Raw genomic sequence first — 19,506 nt, 5'->3', positions numbered from 1 at the left:
TGCTGTCTATAAAGATTCATAGGTATTCTCCAAGGTCTTTAAAGGGCTAAAGAAGTAATGAACTAGGATTGATCAATGATTAAGTACATTAGGTCTCATCTCCACGCCCAATCAGGATAGAATAATTAGGTTTGATCAAATTAGGTTTTATTACTTTCAAAATTAATTAAAACTTCTTTGAAAGGATAAATAGAATAATTTGTCAGCCACTATCTTAGCCATTAATTAAATTACTCTCCATCTATCATTTGGCTGTTACTCTTCACCAAAAACTTCACCAAAAACTAATCCGTGCAAGTTTAATGATTTTTATTTTGATGCAATAATGGCTGAATATAGCAAAATGTCTACGATTACAATCTTGAGTGAATTTCACCTCATTTAGGAGTATTAGTTTAAATTGTATTTTATATTTTCGTTTGATTTAAATTCTATTCTTTAATTTCATCTTATCTTTTTTTTTTTTTAAATTATCCTAATTAATTAGTTTATTATTTTAGGTTTTTTTTTTAACTTGTTTAAATAAATAAAATGAGCCAAAGTCCGTTAAAAAAAAAAAAGGCCTACACATGAATCAAATAAAAGCCCACGGAGGATGTAGTCTATACAAATGGGATCAAGGTCTACTTTGAAGATTCAAGGCCTTTTGTATGAGGTTAATGGGCCAAAGGCCTTGTAACCATAATTTGCATAAATATATGTTAGGAAAATTAATAAAAGAAATAATATGACAAATTTTAAGAATTATTAGTAGAGGTTGGCCTTTGTTTTGAGGTAAGTCTAGGCAGAAAGGGTGCCTAACTCTTTCTCTCTATTGTACCCATTATTCCATACCTAGGCCATTGGGGTAATGGATCTCTATAAGGGGTAAGTTGCCACTATGTCCCTTCTTATGAATTATCCAGGCGAAGACTCTTTTTCTTCGCCTTTTCAGCGTTAATATCCTAGCATTATGGTAGTGCTAGGGGAAGATGATGCTAAACTCAGTTCTAGGCTTCCACGCACACACACACACTATATATATGTGTGTGTGTGTGTGTGTGTGTGTGTGTGTGTGTGTGTGTGTGTCTTAGTGTTGAACCAATTTAATCTTTTTATTCCTTAGTCCTTTTGAGGAAGAGTAGTCCTGGTTGTAAGTCCTAGTAATATGCAAGTTCCAGATTAAGCTCATCCTACTGTAAGGAATGAATTTGTTAAAGAAAGTTAAACCATGGATATATTTTATAGAAGCCAATATATTTCCAGCTCTTCTACCTCTGGAGCAGGGGGAGAAGATAGTAAATTATGAAGAGTTAACTATTGAAGATTTTGAAAAATCTATAAATGATTGGGAGATTCTCGACGTTTAGAGAAATCAAATCTATACCAAGTAAGTTTAACTTTTTTAACAAAACTAATTACAGTATAAAAATTGAAGAGAGAGATATTTATTTTACAAAGCCTTTTAAAAACATTGGACTTTTAACTTAGTCCTCTTTGAATAAGCATAAAGAAAAGAAATATAATTACATCCATATTAGGCTAGTCAAGGTGGGAATTAAACCTTTAACTAATTATAAAATGATTGCTGAATCTATTTTGGTTGCTTTAATTTTTAAAGTCCATTATAAAGCTATGATCACTGCTTTTGCTTCTAAAACTCTCATCTACAGTCAAAAGGAGAGACACTCCTCCAAATTGACCTTGCCAAAGCTAATGCTGTAATTTCCAAGCCTAAAAAGTGGAAAGATGTATCCCTTCTAGAAGAATGGATACTAGAAAGAGCCATAAAATTAGCACCTCAATCATCTCCTAGCCCAAATACCCAACTAAGACAGATTAACCAATTCTCATATGGAAAGGTAAACCTATCCTTTGCCTGAAAATCCACAAGTTCAAGGTACTTTTGTGATGCTAGCTCATCCTCATACACTATTGATATAAGAAGAGTTTCAAAACTCCCTTTTGCTATCAACTTGCCTTATAGAGAATCATTTTCCCAAGAGCATTTTGCTCATGAAACACTGCTGATCATCCACTTACCATATTAAGATCTATATAGACATTCAACTTCTGACCTACCTAGAACATCTACAATGCAAAGTGTTGATTTTACTATAGTTATTTCTTTGATATTCTCCTCCTATCTCTAAAACCCTCAACTCAACTCAACTCAACTCAACCAAGCCTTTATCTCAAAAATTTGGGGTCGGCTATATAGATTCTCTTTCTCCACTCTAAACGATTTTGGGTTAAATCATCGAGAATGTGTAATGCTTCTATGTTATGTTGTACTGCTCTCCTTCAAGTCAGTTTAGGTCTACCCCTTCTTTTCTTTCTCTCCTCTAACCTAATGTGTTCTACTTGTCTAACTGGAGCCTCCGTATGTCTACGCTTCACATATCCAAACTACCTCAATCTCCCTTCTTTCAATTTATCCTCAATTGACACCACTTTTACCTTTTCTCTAATACCCTCATTAGGGACTTTATCTAGTCGAGTATGACCACTCATCCACCTTAACATTCTCATATTCGCAACTCTTATCTTAGACCCATACGACTCCTTTAGTGTCTAACACTCACTACCATATAATATGGCCGGTCGTATAGTTATACGGTAAAATTCTTTTACCATATAACAGTGCCCAACTCTTATGTCAAACCCTCTCTTCTCTATAAAACTTTGATTGCTTTGTATTTCGTTTTCTTAAATAAATATTAATTTAAAGAAATTCTCTTTTACTTGCTTGCTTTATGTATGTGGTTGGTTCTACTGCCTAAAATTTAACTTTCAATACATACTTAATACTTGTACATTATTGAGTTATATTATCTTTTAGTTTATTGTCATTATTGCTTAGATATACATCTCGTTATTTATATATATATATATATATATATATATATATATATATATTATGATACGTGAATTTTAAATTTTAAATAATAAGTAATTATAATTTTTATGACTATAATTATATAAGATTGTTTTTAAAATTAAAATAAAGTATCAAAACTAAAATATTAAAAAAATAATTTTTTAAGAAAAAATAGTATACAAATAGGTTAACTAAACACCTATAACAGTGTTAAAATTTAGGATACTAAGTGAAAAAGGTTAATTGAACATGGATATATCATTACTTGTGGAATTACAATCTAAAATTTTTCAAAATAAATATTTTACCGCCTTAAGCGTTAAAAAATAAAATTAAAATAATCAATTAACCATCCATCTAAGTTTTATTTTTTGTATATCTTTTTAATATACTTCGGAAAGAAAGGATAAAATGGGGAGAAGTTTTGGACTTTGGATAATGAGAACCCATCTCGCAGTTAATTTCGGATCGGGTCACCCAAAATGAAAACACCCGATTCGTTTTATAACTAAACTGATCCAAGCGGGATTATCTAATATTCTCCCTCCACAAGTTCTTTTTCCGAGTGAGAGAGAATGGCGTCCTCTTCTCATCTCTCCGCTGTCCCTCAACGCTTCTCTTTCTCCCCTAAAACCTCTCCTCGTTACTGTGAGTTATCTCTTTGCACCTTTAATTCAATTTTAATTCCTTCATAATTGCTCCCTTGTGCAGGCAAAATCGATTTGCGCTTCTCAAATTTCCTCGGAATACCCACATTAACTTTTGTTTCTCTATGCATATACTGGTGAATGTATCGTTTGTTGGTAGAACTGTGATGTTAATTGTGTAATTTATTTGTAATGTTTAGCGTTCAACTCCAACTCAATTGGGATTCGAGTGAGATCAAGTTTGGAAAATGAGAGCTGCTCTTCTGAAGTTCCCAAGCATTCCTTGGAATCAATCAAGGTGAAGCTCTCATTTTTTCTGGATATCTAGTTTGTTTATTGGTTTTCTTGTTTTGATATGCTTGATGTTGTGCCTACGGTTTGATGAGTGCTAATACCATATGTGCTGCACATAGTTGTTGAATTTGTTAAGTGTGTTTCTGGGAGTTGTTCAGATGGAAAGTGATCCTTGCACATTGAAAATACTTAGCCAGAATCTTTCCAAGGATTTTATAAGGACAGGTTTTAGCTTCTGTTTGAAGCAAAAGTTATATTGCTATTGTCAAATATTGAGGTTGGTGTTCTTATCCAGTAAAAGTTTCATATTCATTACAGGAATCTCAAGCATCAACATCAAGGCGTCAGTGCATTACTTGTTTATGTTCTACTATAGTGCTGAGTAGTAGTGCTGGAACCTCCATCTCCATCCCAAAGGCAATTGCTTTAGATGGAAAAGAAAGAGCTCTTTGCCGTAATTGTGGAGGCAGCGGTGCTGTACTTTGTAAGCATTTTTTTGCTTTTCTTTCTTGTATATCTTATTTTGGCTGGATAATCTCAGTGTTTATCACTTGAGCATTTTTTGTTATTCTACAATGTTAGGATTTGGCTTAACGATCCTCTTTTTCCCTTGAACTTTTTTGCAAAATGTTGTCCCAAAGAAAGTGACCAAGAGGGGGGTGAATTGGACACTTTAGGCAATTTTTCAGCCCTTGCTCTAGACTTAATGAAAAATTGAGGCTTTGCACTTCTATGTATGTGTATAACTCTGTTCCTAGGGTGTAATTTAAGTAATCAATCAAGTTATGTACAAATACTAGTTCATACACAAAATAATTACTTGATATCAAGTGTATTTTCTCACATAAAATTCAGAGTTTGCAATATTAGCTCAATAAACAAATTCTCAACACATTCAATATATAATCAGAAAATCAAAGTGCTGAAAATTAAAGAGTTAAGGGAAGAAGAGAATCAAACACAATGTTTATAGTGGTTCGGCTCTCTTAGCCTACATCCACTCTTCCCAAAGTCCCACTTTGAGAGTCACTCCACTATTTGATCTTTTCAACAGGCAAGATTCAAAGCCTTTACAATATCAACAAGCTTCCCAGGTGCTTGAGGACCTTTACAACGTCTTTGCTTCCCACAAAAGACCACAAGCTTCACAAGGTGCTTGAAAACCTCCCACAAGCTTCACAAGGTGCTTGAAAACCTTCCACAAGTGTGTCCTCACACTTACACAACCTTAAATAGGTTTTGATGTAGAAGAAATCACTCTCAATAACTCTCAAATACATAATTTAATGCTAGAAGATTGAGAGAGAAGATTTGCCACTCAAGCTCAAGAGTAATTGAATGAAAGCTTTAAAAACCACAATAAATTCACTATGAATAACTTTCATTAGTTAGAATTGTAGTAAATGATGCCTTTTATAGGTGCTTTTCATTGCCAAAAACGTCTGCTGGAGAGTGTGTCTAACGGCTCTTTAATTTTCAAAAAACTAGCCGTTATTGCTTAGAAAGTCGTGCAGCAGAGTTGAGTCAGGTCAGGTCATAAAAATAGTTAACTAAAATTTTCATCGGTTAACTAGTTTTGTAAGATAGAGAATTTTAGACATCGAAACTAATTAACTAATTTTTGCAACGGGTTAACAAATTTCGCTACTGCCTGACTTAAAAATTGAAATTTTGAGTTTTTGAAGAAAGGTTGTAAAAATTATTTTGACCATTCAAAAACCTTAGGAATGATATAAAAACACTTTCTAAACCCTTGAATCTAAAAACAAAATTGATTTTAGGTCTCAAATGGCATAAATTCTCCAATCTTGTACAATGGACCTAAGAGCTTAGTTTCTATCATATTTCTTCATGGACTTTGATTCGTCTTGTGTTATACAAGATGATAAACTCCTTTTATATCAGCCATGTCAATAGAATAGTCCTTCCATCAGTGTCTTTGCATATCATGACCTATAAAATCACTTCAAATACTTATGCACAAAAGGTTAATGTATATTTCATTAAGTTTTGTTATCATCAAAATCAAGCTCATTTTAGCTTACAGGGCCTACAATCTCCCCTTTTTGATGATGTCAAAACTTAATGAATCTATGAAGATCATAAAAATTCAATTGTATAACTATCTACATATGTCATGTATGCAAGAACTTGCTTTTAGACAAGCTCCCCCTATATGTATGCACATAATCATTAAGAATGTTGAGAAGCTATAAAATAGCTCCCCCTAAATCTGATATTCAAAGCATCTTGAAGGTAATAACATGTTAAGCAATTTCCAAGATTAATTCATCCAAGATCAATTCAATCATCATACATAAGATATATCAACCATAAGTCAATCATAAAGGATCATCAACATATCTTCAATAACTTTCCAAAATAAGTCCAAAATATCTATATCAGAATGTGAACCATATAACCACTGATCAAAATTAGTTAACTAAAAATGTACCCAGTTAACTAAAAACATTCTGTCAGTTAAAAAATTTCCTTATCTTCTCCAGATTTCTCCCCCTTTTTGACATCAACAAAAGGATAGGCTTTCTTCTATTTTCTCCCCTGTTTAAAAAACAAAAAGAGACAACTTTGAAAGTCATAAAGCATATTGCAAAAGATCTTAAGATTTTTCTTTGCTGCTAAGAATTCTGCCACTTCTCCTAAGGTGAGTGGGATCAACAAGTTTGGCTTGTGTCTTCTTCTTTGGGGGTTCTTTTTCAGTTATGGGTACTTGGATTTTTGGAGGAATAGGTAGAACTGATTTTCTGGCTTGTGTTTTGGTTCTTCTAGGTCCGTATTGCATGGGTAAAGAGATGGTTGATTCAAGTGCTGGTTGAGAGGCAGTAGGAACAATGTTTGGTTGTTCAGAGGATGGGTCTTGTGACTGCTCTTCCTTCTCCTCTTCTTGTCTTGAACCATTTCTGCCTTCACTTTTGCCATTGTCACTGCTGCTGTTGCTTGTAGTATGAGATGAGGAGGATTCTCTTGATGTCTCGTTGGCAGGTTCTTGTTCTGTTTCTGATGCCTCTTCTGCAGATTTTTCCTTCTCATGATTTTTCTCTACTTCTTCAACCTCAGCTAGCTTACTTTCTTCTTGTACCTTTTCAGCAGCTTCTACATGCTCCTCTGCTTCTTCTTCCACTTCAGAAATTTTTACTCCACTTGGTCCAGCAGCCTTTGCATTGCTAGGACCAGCAGTACCCTGTGGGTAACTTCCAAAATCTCCAAATTTGCCAAAAGATTCACCAAACAACATTTGAGCCATCTTCTTCATGAACCACTCTTGTCTATCCAATCTATTAATCAACATATCCATCTTTGCATTGTGTTCAGCCATAATTCCTTACGCAACTCATGAGATTTTTCTAAAATATTCAAGGTCAGTCCACTCATTTCTTTTATTTCCTTCATCATGTCCAGATTTGCTTTACTGATTTTCACAAAATCTGACATTTTCAGCTTCATTTTCTCTTTCTTCTTAGAGCTTTCCCCTTCATCTATCTTAGAACTCTTTTCTTTCAACTTGCTTAGTGGGATGTCCGATTCTGTTTCAGAATCTGATTCTGATTCAGATTCAATCTCAATCTCAGTCTCTTCTTCTTGCTTTTTGTCTTCTTTCTTACTCCTTTTTCTACCATCATCAGCCTTGAATATCTCCTTAATGGGGATAGGATTGCTAAACTTCTTTTCTTTACTCAAATCAACTCCCATAGCTTGAAATATAAGAGTCAAAGGCATAGCATGTGGCAACCTTCTATGCTTACTAGACTTAGCAATTACTTTAAAAATCAAAAATGGCAAATTAAATCTGATTTTGTTAACCAAGTGCCACATAATGCATAAGTCAAGGCTATTTGCATATGAGTGACTACCACTCCTAGGATTGAGCAAATATCGAATGAAGGATTGTAGAATCCTAAAATTTTGAGGCACTAAACTGATATTGGTCATTTCATTTTCAGGTGTACCCTCCGGAAAAATTGATAATTGAAATGCCTTCTCATCATATCCATCAAGCTTCCTAGAATCTTTGAAGGTTCCAATCTTATTTCCATCATTTGGTAGGTTTAAAACAGAGGCTAAGAAATCAACATCAATAATCTGACTTTTCTTCTTAACTCTCACACTGAAACTTTCTCCTTTAACAACTTCTTTCATACTTCCATAAAATTCTTGAATCAAATAAGGATAATAATATTCATTCAACTCAGAAAATTCCATCCAGCCTTGAAAAGTAAATAATTCTTCAAATTCATAAGGCAAGTCAGAAAATGAATCCCATTTAATGTACCTTGGCTCAAAAATATTTTGTTGCACAAAAGGTTTCGAAGCAAGGGCTTTTTCCATTTTCTTCTTTTTCACAGAGGGCTCTGACCCAGCAATACCCTTTCCCTTTCTTTTTCTTGCTCGTTCTGCCACTGTCTGCTTTCACACATCGTTTCTCAACTTCAGTTCCTTCTTCTCTCTCCTTTTCGGAACCGGTAGCAGCTTTCATGGCATCACCCATGAATTTTCGAGGTTTGGTAGTCACTTGTTTTACCCTTGCCATCGATCCTTGAAAAATTTCAGTGAGAAGTAGTGGTTTAAGGAAGAACGGGATTTTACCGTTTAGGGATTTTGAGAAAGAAAATTGGGGATTTCTGGTTTTGAGAGTAATTTGGGGTTTCTAAGAGAGTGGAGAATCAACTTGTAGCAGAGAAATGAGGGAGTTTTAGATTGATTGAAGTGATATGCAGCAGTTACAAAAAAAAATTTTTCAAATTTTGAAATTGTGTACAATTTTTCATGGAGAACCGGGAATCCTTTTTTTTTTTTTGTCAAAACCCAATTTTACCCTTTGAAGACATAAAAAGAGCATAACTGTGGTTAGGGGTATATTTGTCAAAATAGATTACAAAGAGAGCGAAAATACCCGTTAGAAATAAAGTAATTTTAAATCAGGCGCGTTTTGTCACATGCACACAGAGGCAAAATTAGTTAACTAATTTTGAAACCCAGTTGGCTAAATATTATATAGGTATAAAACTAGACAACTGCAGTGAGAAAGTAGTTAACTAAAAACACATGTACGCAGAATAAAGTACTAACAACATATTTAACCAATTTATGCACCAAATTCATATCAAATGCAATAAATATCATTCAATAGCTTCACTCATGCCAAGTTCTCTTCTAATCCTACAAAAGTTTTCCTCATTTAGTGGTTTTGTAAAAATATCTGCAAGTTGTTGTTCTGTAGGAACAAACTCTAACTTAATATCACCGTTTTGAACATGATCTCTAATAAAGTGATGTCTAATTTCTATGTGCTTTGATCTAGAGTGTTGAACTGGATTTTTAGTTAAGTTGATGGCACTAGTATTATCACACCTTATAGGAACATGATCAACCTTTATACCAAAATCTTCTAATTGTTGCTTCATCCATAGAATTTGAGCAACACAACTTCCTGCAGCAATGTATTCTGCTTCAGCAGTAGAAAGAGCTACAGAAGTTTGTTTCTTACTATGCCAAGACACTAAGGCATGACCTAGGAATTGACAAGTACCCGAAGTACTCTTTCTATCCAATCTACTTCCAGCAAAGTCAGAATCACTATATCCAACTAGATCAAATGTGTCGCATTTAGGATACCATAAACCAATTGAGTGTGTGCCAATGAGGTATTTGAAAATCCTTTTGACAGCAATTAGATGAGATTCCTTAGGACATGATTGAAACCGAGCACACAAACATACACTAAAATGAATGTCAGGTCTAGATGCAGTTAAATATAAAAGTGAGCCAATCATGCCTCTAAATAGCTTTTGATCAACATCTTTACCTTTTTCATCCTTTTCCAACTTGATGGTGGAGCTCATAGGAGTTCCAATACTCTTCAAATCATCCATTTTGAATTTTTTTAGCATATCTTTGATGTACTTGGATTGATTAATGAAGATGCCACCATTGAGTTGCTTAATTTGTAGTCCAAGGAAAAAGGTAAGTTCACCCATCATGCTCATCTCAAATTCATTTTGCATCATCTTAGAGAAGCTTTTGCATAGAGAAGCATTAGTAGCACCAAAAATAATGTCATCAACATAAATTTGAACGATAAGCATATCATGTTTATGTGTTTTTGTGAAGAGTGTGTTGTCTACTTTTCCTCTTTGGAAACCATTATCTAAAAGAAACTTACTAAGCCTCTCATACCAAGCTCTAGGGGCTTGCTTCAATCCATATAAAGCCTTAGTGAGTTTATAAACATGATTAGGAAATTCATAGTTTTCAAAGCCTGGTGGTTGTTCAACATAAACTTCTTCCTCAATATAACCATTTAAGAATGCACTCTTAACATCCATTTGATAGAGCATAAAATTTTTATAACATGCAAATGCACATAACATTCTAATGGCTTCAATTCTAGCAACTGGAGCAAAAGTCTCATCAAAATCAATACCTTCCTCTTGATTATATCCTTGAGCAACTAATCTAGCCTTATTTCTAATGACATGTCCTTTATCATCCATTTTGTTCCTAAAAACCCACTTGGTACCAATAATAGAATAATTTCTAGGCCTAGGAACAAGTTTCCATACTTTATTTCTCTCAAATTGATTGAGTTCTTCTTGCATAGCAAGAATCCAACTCTCATCACTTTGAGCTTCATTATAAGACTTTGGTTCAAGTTGAGAAACAAATGCAACGTTACCAAAGTATTTTCGAAGTTGAGCTCTTGTCATCATCTTTTGTGAAGGGCTATCAATTATGTCCTCCTTTGGATGATCTCTATGATATCTCCATTCTTGAGGTAGGTCATCATGATGTGGTTCATCAATTTGGAGTTCTTCAATATTGGGCAATACTTCTTGATCACCTTCTTGATCTTTCTCATTAGCATCTTTATTGTCAATATCATTCCCAAATGCACTTTGGGGCTCAATAGGTTGACTTTGTTGCTTTTGAGTCTCATCCTTTTTTCTTCCAAAAATTTCACCTCGTTCATCATCATCACAAACAATCTTTCTTTCCAAGAAGTTGTTAGTTTCATCAAATATAACATGAATGGTTTCCTCAACTAACAAAGTTCTCCTATTAAAGACTCGATAAGCTTTGCTATGCATTGAATATCCTAGAAAAATACCTTCATCTGATTTTACATCAAACTTTTTGAGATTATCTTTCTTATTGTTCAAAATATAACACTTACAACCAAATGCACGAAAGTAAGAAATGTTAGGCTTCCTCCCTTTCCATAATTCATAAGAGGTTTTCTTTAAGAGTGGCCTAATCATTGCTCTATTCAAGATATAGCAAGCAGTGTTTATGGCTTCTGCCCAAAAATATTTTGGAAGACTATGTTCACTAAGCATTGTTCTTGCCATTTCTTGTAAAGTTCTATTTTTCCTCTCTACAACTCCATTTTGTTGTGGGGTTCTAGGAGCTGAAAAGTTATGAAAAATGCCATTGTTTGAACAAAATTCATCAAAAGATTGGTTTTCAAACTCGCTCCCATGATCACTTCTAATGGAGGAAATGGCTAAGCCTTTTTCACTTTGTACTTTCTTACAAAAAGATATAAATATACTAAAAGTTTCATCCTTATGTGCAAGAAAATATGTCCATGTATACCTAGTGTAATCATCTACTATGACCAAGGTATACGCTTTACCACCAAGACTAATAGGTGTAATAGGACCAAACAAATCAAGATGTAACAACTCAAGAGGTCTAGATGTTGAAATAACATTCTTTGATTTGAAAGAAACTTTGGTTTGTTTCCCAAGAGAACAAGGCTTGCAAACATGGTCTTTTTCAAAGTTAATTTTTGGCAAACCTTTAACAAGGTCATATCTTAAAAGTTTTGAAATCACATGCATACTAGCATGACCAAGTCTTCTATGCCACAACCAACTATCTTCTTCAAGAGATACAAGGCATCTTTCATTTCCATTTTCAATAATATTCAAATCAAGCAAATATACATTTTCACTTCTAGGTGCAATGAATAATGTATGATCATTATGCAAACTTCTAATCTCACAATGTGTAGAATTAAAAGTAACTTTGTAACCTTTATCACATAATTGACTTACACTAAGGAGATTGAATTTCAAACCTTCAACTAATGCGACATCCTTTATGCTTGGATTTTTCCCAATAGAGCCACTTCCAATGATGTAAGCTTTGCCTTTGTCCCCAAATCTCACATGTCCACCACTTTTCAAGGTGAGGTTTGAAAATTTTTCTTTGTCTCCAGTCATGTGTCTTGAACAAGCACTATCAACATACCATTGTTCACACTCTTGCTTGCTTCTAAGACATACCTGAAATTTATTGACTATTTCTTAGGTACCCAAGCAAGTTTGGGTCCTTGAGAGTTAGAGACATTAGGAATTGTTCCTTTAGGCACCCATATCCTTTTTACTTTTGAGGAACCTTTCCTTATGGGACAATGACTAACCATATGACCATTTTGGTTGCAGTAAAAGCAAATGACATTTGATAATGAATGAGATGAAGCTTTTACAAAGAAATTTTTGTATTTTCCATAGTGCATGAATCCATCATAACCAAGACCAGATTTTTGATTTGATAATCTTTGAGAACCAAGTAACGTATCAAGAATTTGTGTGCCATTTGTGAATTTAGCTAAATCATTGGTCAAAGATTCCACCTTAGTTTCTAAAATCCTGTTTTTCTCAATGAGTTTTTCACAAGCAATTTTTGAATCTTCTAACTCCTTATTCAGCTCATCATACAAGAGCATTTGATTTTTATAAAATTTATTTTCTTGTACAACAATGCTCATAGAATCATTTTCAGCTCTTAAGGAAGCAATTTCTTTATTTAAAGCAGAACATTTTTTCTTATAAACTTTGTATTCTTCATATAATTTGGCAAATGCTTCTTCATAATCTTCAATACTAAGAGAGTCAGAATTATTTACCTCAGCGTTGATTTCTCTTTGTTGGGAACTTTCTGGTTTATCCTCTCCTAGAGCCATGAGACAAATGTGTGCAACCTCCTTGTCACTAGAGTTATCACTTGAGGAATCATCACTATCCATCCAACCAGCAACCAAGGCTTTCTTGCTCTTGTCCTTTGAATTCTTCTTTTTCAGTTTAGGACAATTTGGCTTGATGTGACCAGGTTTGTTGCATTCAAAGCATTTAATCTCACTTTGATCTTTGCTTGTTTCACCTTTGGGAGAATATTTCTTCAGGAATTTCTTATATTTTGAACCTCCCTTTTTGAATGCTTTCTTGAATCTTCTTGTAATCATGGCAAGATCATCTTCATCACTTGAACAATTGGAGCTGTCACTTGAGGCAGCCTTAAAAGCTATAGTTTTCCTTAATTCATCCTCTTGGCTTGACTTTAAGGCAATTCCTCTCTTTTTCTTTTCATCATCTACATTGCTCTTGCTCTTGTCATAAAGCATTTCATGAGCAATAAGAGAACCAATCAGCTCATCATAAGTGAATTTGGAGAAATCTTTGGTGTCAAAGATCACTGTAACCTTTGTTTCCCATGATTTAGGTAGTGACCTCAAGACTTTCTTGACTAACTCTTCTTCAGTGAATTCTTTTTCAAGAGCTTTGAGAATATTCACCAGATCAGTAAATCTTGTGCTCATTTCTGAAATGGTTTCTCCAGGTTTCATCTCAAATAGTTCATATTCCCGAACAAGCCTATTTGCTTTTGATTCCTTCACTTGATTAGTCCCTTCATATGTGACTTCAAGTTTATCCCACACTTCTTTTGCAGATGTACAACCTGAAATGCGATTATACTTAGTTGCATCAAGTGCACAATGAAGAATGTTTAAAGCTTTAGCATTTAAAGAAACTTTCTTCCAATCAAGTTCATTATAATCATCTTCTAGTTTTTCTCTATAACCATCAGCATGCAATTCTAATGGAATTTCAGGACCTTTAACAATTCTTTGCCATGCTTCAATATCAACAGATTGAATAAAGTTTCTCATCCTCACTTTCCAGAAAGAATAATTAGAACCATTAAACAAAGGTGGTCTAGTGATAGAGTGTCCTTCAGCTAAAGGTGCAGGGATACCAGCTGTGTTAGATGTGCCAGCCATTGTAGGATCTCTCTAAGGTGTTTAAACCCCAAGCAAGAGAGACAAGCTCTGATACCAATTTGTTGTCCCAAAGAAAGTGACCAAGAGGGGGGTGAATTGGACACTTTAGACAATTTTTCAGCCCTTGCTCTAGACTTAATGAAAAATTGAGGCTTTGCACTTCTATGTATGTGTATAACTCTGTTCCTAGGGTGTAATTTAAGTAATCAATCAAGTTATGCACAAATACTAGTTCATACACAAAATAATTACTTGATATCAAGTGTATTTTCTCACATAAAATTCAGAGTTTGCAATATTAGCTCAATAAACAAATTCTCAACACATTCAATATATAATCAGAAAATCAAAGTGCTGAAAATTAAAGAGTTAAGGGAAGAAGAGAATCAAACACAATGTTTATAGTGGTTCGGCTCTCTTAGCCTACATCCACTCTTCCCAAAGTCCCACTTTGAGAGTCACTCCACTATTTGATCTTTCAACAGGCAAGATTCAAAGCCTTTACAATATCAACAAGCTTCCCAGGTGCTTGAGGACCTTTACAACGTCTTTGCTTCCCACAAAAGACCACAAGCTTCACAAGGTGCTTGAAAACCTTCCACAAGTGTGTCCTCACACTTACACAACCTTAAATAGGTTTTGATGTAGAAGAAATCACTCTCAATAACTCTCAAATACAGAATTTAATGCTAGAAGATTGAGAGAGAAGATTTGCCACTCAAGCTCAAGAGTAATTGAATGAAAGCTTTAAAAACCACAATAAATTCACTATGAATAAGAACACTTTCATTAGTTAGAATTGTAGTAAATGATGCCTTTTATAGGTGCTTTTCATTGCCAAAAACGTCTGCTGGAGAGTGTGTCTAACGGCTCTTTAATTTTCAAAAAACTAGCCGTTATTGCTTAGAAAGTCGTGCAGCAGAGTTGAGTCAGGTCAGGTCATAAAAATAGTTAACTAAAATTTTCATCGGTTAACTAGTTTTGTAAGATAGAGAATTTTAGACATCAAAACTAGTTAACTAATTTTTGCAACGGGTTAACTAATTTCGCTACTGCCTGACTTAAAAATTGAAATTTTGAGTTTTTGAAGAAAGGTTGTAAAAATTATTTTGACCATTCAAAAACCTTAGGAATGATATAAAAACACTTTCTAAACCCTTGAATCTAAAAACAAAATTGATTTTAGGTCTCAAATGGCATAAATTCTCCAATCTTGTACAATGGACCTAAGAGCTTAATTTCTATCATATTTCTTCATGGACTTTGATTCGTCTTATGTTATACAAGATGATAAACTCCTTTTATATCAGCCATGTCAATAGAATAGTCCTTCCATCAGTGTCTTTGCATATCATGACCTATAAAATCACTTCAAATATTTATGCACAAAAGGTTAATGTATATTTCATTAAGTTTTGTTATCATCAAAATCAAGCTCATTTTAGCTTACAGGGCCTACACAAAATTTCAGTTCTTTCCAATTTTAAAAATTTTATCAATTTGCTCCATATTATTTCAAATCGATTTCAATTTATCCACTTGTTAAGAGGCATGTGCAATTGCTAGTATGGTGTCCATGTGGCATGCCAACATGGATAAAAACAAGTATTAGGTAGAAAGAATGCTTGAAGTGGGATCCACCTAGTGCATAAAACACCCAAAACGCACCCTCGCTCTCTCTATCAACTCAGTCTAATCAACGAAAGAAAGCAACAATCTTAGGAGGGCATCAAAATTTTGTCATTTTTGGTGTTTTAGGCACCAAGTGAGTCATATGCTCAAGCTTTCTTTTCACTTAAACTTTTTTTTTTTTTGTCCGCATTAACATGCCACATGGTTAACACACATAGATTTAAATCGCGGTAGCATTTGTGGTCGTGGCTTATGGAAACAGACTTGTAATGACTATAACACAATGGTAATGGCTTATCACTAGCAAATTTTTTAAAAAAGTTGCAAATTTCTTGAAATGTATAGATATTTAAAGATATAATTAAAACTAAGATACACAACTAAATAATAAGTATTAATACATCAAATAAAGACATTAAATCCATCATTTTTAGACATAATTAGCATTAATCAATTTAGAATTAAAATAACTAGGATCCTGAATGGGCATATGCAATTGCATTGTGGCTTATTCTAATAGGATCTTGAATGGATTGGGAGAATATGGATGTAGAAGTGTAGATTAATTGCTCTCATTCACTTCAAATAAACTTTCACTATTTTATGATCTGAGCTAAAGAAATGAAGATTTGTGAAGATGGAAATGAGAGAAATAGATGGAGAAGTATAGAAACTAAAAAGAGGATCCTGAATGGATTTGCAGAATATGGATGTAGAAGTGTAGATTAATTGCTCTCATTCACAAATAAACTTTCACTATTTTATGATCTTAGCTCAAGAAATGAAGATTTGTGAAGATGGAAATGAGAGAAATAGATGGAGGAGTATAGAAACTAAAAACAAAATAATCTTTTTGGCCTCTCTGCGTCACAAATAAAAAGAATCCATTTGCCCATGTGGGTATCGAATGCATAATGGCCGTTCCTATTATAATTTTTTGACTGTTATTTTAAAGGTACTATCGGTAACGTTAGCCCCAAAAATTTACAAATAATGACCGTTATGTTACGTAACTTCTATTATTTAAAACCATGATGACACATCATCAATTGCACATGCCCCTCAACTGTTGGATAAAATTGTTACAAATCTAGAAGAACATGGAGCAAATTGATAAAATTTACAGAATTGGATAGAATTGAAAATTCGCAAATCTTATACCATAAAGGAGATCAGTAGGCTTTTCAATGGAAAATTTGTGCACTCTTACTTGCAAAGTTGGTTCAAAATGAAAAATTGTATTAACCCTTGAAAATTTTACAGAACATCTATTACTTCTAAATCATAGGTCAATATCTGAAGTCATTCTTAGTCTGCCTTCATCTCTCTCTCTCTCTCTCTCTCTCTCTCTCTCTCTCTCTCTCTCTCTTTTTTTCACTTTTGTAACTTGAGTCCTCAAACCTTCCATACTGGTGCATTTGGTGGTCTATGTTAGCTTTTTCTAAATAATCTCAATCATCATTCTCTCAACTCATTTTCAATGGGTGCTAGTTTCACTTTCCTACAAGTGCACTTTGAAAATATCATTGTCTTTATTCATCCATTAAACTGGCCTATAATACCTTGATTTTGTTTTTTATATAGGCGATATGTGTGGGGGTACCGGAAAATGGAAAGCTCTCAACAGAAAACGTGCTAAAGATGTTTATGAGTTTACGGAATGCCCTAATTGCTATGGTACGTATATTTCCTCTGATGTGTGGTGCTAATAACTTCTATTTTAGCAGTAAACTTCTATTTTAGCACTAAAAAACACATGCATGCTGGTTTCTCGTTAATGTTTTTTACTTGTTTGACCATGCAGTACTTCTTGATGAAAATTTTTCAATTTTTGCTTTTAATGGCATTCGATGGCATGCATGGATCATTTATTAAGAGAAATTCAGTACAGAGATGGAGCCACTACAGTATAACATAGTAGTCATTTGAATATTAGTGTGATGCCCACACATTGTGCAGGTTTAACATACTTTTTCATGTTATATTTATAACTTATAATTATAAATATCACTTGAAATTTTATAAAATTTATCATGAGATAATCACCATCAAAGTAATAAAGTATAAAAACAAAAATAAAATAGTATTTAGAATTTGAAAATAAATATAAATGTGTCATAATCCAATGAATGATGAATGTCATAGAATTATGAATGGATAGTATGTTGAAAATATTAAAAAAAATGGTGCTATAAAATATTCATGATGAAACATATTTAATTAAAAGAAACGTAGAAGTAAGGAGAGGGGTCTTTGTTGGTAAATTAATAATTAATATTTTCACATTTATCACTAATTAACCATTTATCAATAAATTATTTATTAATAAATTAGTAATTAACGTGTGCTCATTTACTACAATCAACATAAGGTTGCCACATAAGCAATTGTATCTTTCAATATAATATCCAATAAAAATTGGAATATCTTTTCTTTCATTATATAATAGATAGATTCCCATCTGTTGCACAATATACATCTATCTTTTACTTGTAATGATGGGGTTGTACCTCTTTGAGAGCATTGTGTGCAAGCTGCATTATATTGCTACAATATAGAAACATAATTATGTTGATCAAATACGACTTCTTTAAATGTATAAACCTTGAATATTCTGGAATTATAAACCCTTTGGACTCTAAAAATAAAATGTGAGTTCTTTACATGGGCAAAGGGTTTTTCCCACTGTAAGAAATTATGAAGGAGATGTCAGTGTATTGTTAGCAGCATCACTTGGAGAATATGCAATAAAGAATTTTGATTAGTTAAAACTGATTACTGTTGGTTGTTTGATATGCTGATATTGAAAACAAAACCAGGTTTCAGCAGAGATTGCAAATTCTTGTTGGTATCCAGATAAATGCTTATAATAGGAAAATTAATGGAAAGAGAAGAATATCTTGATTATCCAGAAAACAAAAGAGAGAGAACTCTCTTTTGCTATTGGCTTTTGACTGATATCTGAAAATACAATTTCTGCAGCTGCTAGTTACTGTTGTTGAAGATTTAGAGCTTCTATTGCAGGGATGCATGCAATTTATCAATTTCATGTCCTGAGTTACTGTGAATTGCAAACTATCCTTATATAGGAATTAGGATTTGTCTACTTGCCTGAGTTAAATTTTTATTGCATCATTCTCTTTATTTGTAAAACTTCTTGGGAGATATCATTGTAATTGTCCTGTCATTTTGTTTACTTGAATTTTCCTTTTAACCATCACATTGTTGATTTTTCAATTCCAGTGAGAAGTGTTTTCTAGTTCTTTGTGAGCAGGTCGGGGGAAACTTGTGTGTCCTGTGTGCTTAGGTACTGGTTTGCCAAATAACAAAGGTCTTCTAAGGAGGCCTGATGCACGGCAATTACTTGATAAGATGTATAATGGTCGGCTATTGCCTGGATCTTGAGTAAGTTCTTCTACTTCTTTATTATTCTCTTGGTGGCTTTTCACGTGTTTCAATATTGCTTCATAGTCTGTTACATTTTATTTGAAGGGTAAATAATGCATTCCACTAAAATGAGAGGGAGGTGGGAGGATGGTTTAAAAATGGTCACTGATAATGCCTCATTTACGATTGTTTTACTTTGACAGGCCAATCCGCCAAGTAGAAAATTTTGGAAACATTGCAATTATGGAATTTTGATTGTAAGACTATGAAAAGATGAATGCAGCCAGCAGCACTATCAGTGTATATAGTCTGAACGTTATCTTTATGTCTAGCACACATTGGAAGCTTTTCTTCTTTAGACTAGCCCTTGAAAAAACCTAGCTTTGATTTTGAATATGTATGCTATTTCATTCAAAGTCGGCCCAATCAGAGGACAGTGAACCATCTTCTTTATGTTCACTGTAGTGTATAACATTAATTCATTGAGCTATAAGAGAACCTAATGGTGCAGTCTTGTGTTGGTTGATGGGTCATGTCTGTACTTAGGTATCAGATTGAAATTTAGTAGTTTTCAAATGTAATTTTAGACAAAGTTGTAGGAT

At 33.6% G+C, this 19,506-nt stretch overlaps 1 protein-coding gene across 2 annotated transcripts; it reads left to right on the top strand.

Annotated features, from left to right (window-relative positions):
* The first annotated feature begins 3,354 nt into the window (after positions 1-3,354).
* LOC110634770 (protein PHOTOSYSTEM I ASSEMBLY 2, chloroplastic) lies at positions 3,355-19,414 on the top strand. 2 transcript variants are annotated; one of them, XM_021783911.2, is made up of 6 exons: positions 3,356-3,508; positions 3,708-3,805; positions 4,120-4,285; positions 17,102-17,194; positions 18,792-18,922; positions 19,108-19,414. In XM_021783911.2, the coding sequence occupies exons 1-5, from the start codon at positions 3,436-3,438 to the stop codon at positions 18,920-18,922; spliced, it is 561 nt and encodes a 186-aa protein (XP_021639603.2). In that variant the 5' UTR covers positions 3,356-3,435; the 3' UTR covers positions 19,108-19,414. The 2 variants fall into 2 exon arrangements, with proteins under 2 accessions (XP_021639604.2, XP_021639603.2); XM_021783912.2 differs by lacking the exon at positions 19,108-19,414 and having other exon boundaries at positions 3,355-3,508; positions 18,778-18,923.
* Positions 19,415-19,506: the final 92 nt, after the last annotated feature.

Source organism: Hevea brasiliensis, chromosome 4, assembly GCF_030052815.1.
Source record: "Hevea brasiliensis isolate MT/VB/25A 57/8 chromosome 4, ASM3005281v1, whole genome shotgun sequence".
NCBI lineage: Eukaryota > Viridiplantae > Streptophyta > Magnoliopsida > Malpighiales > Euphorbiaceae > Hevea > Hevea brasiliensis.
The sequence above is the reverse complement of the archived record's forward strand: the minus strand, read 5'-3'. Positions and strand labels throughout refer to the sequence as shown.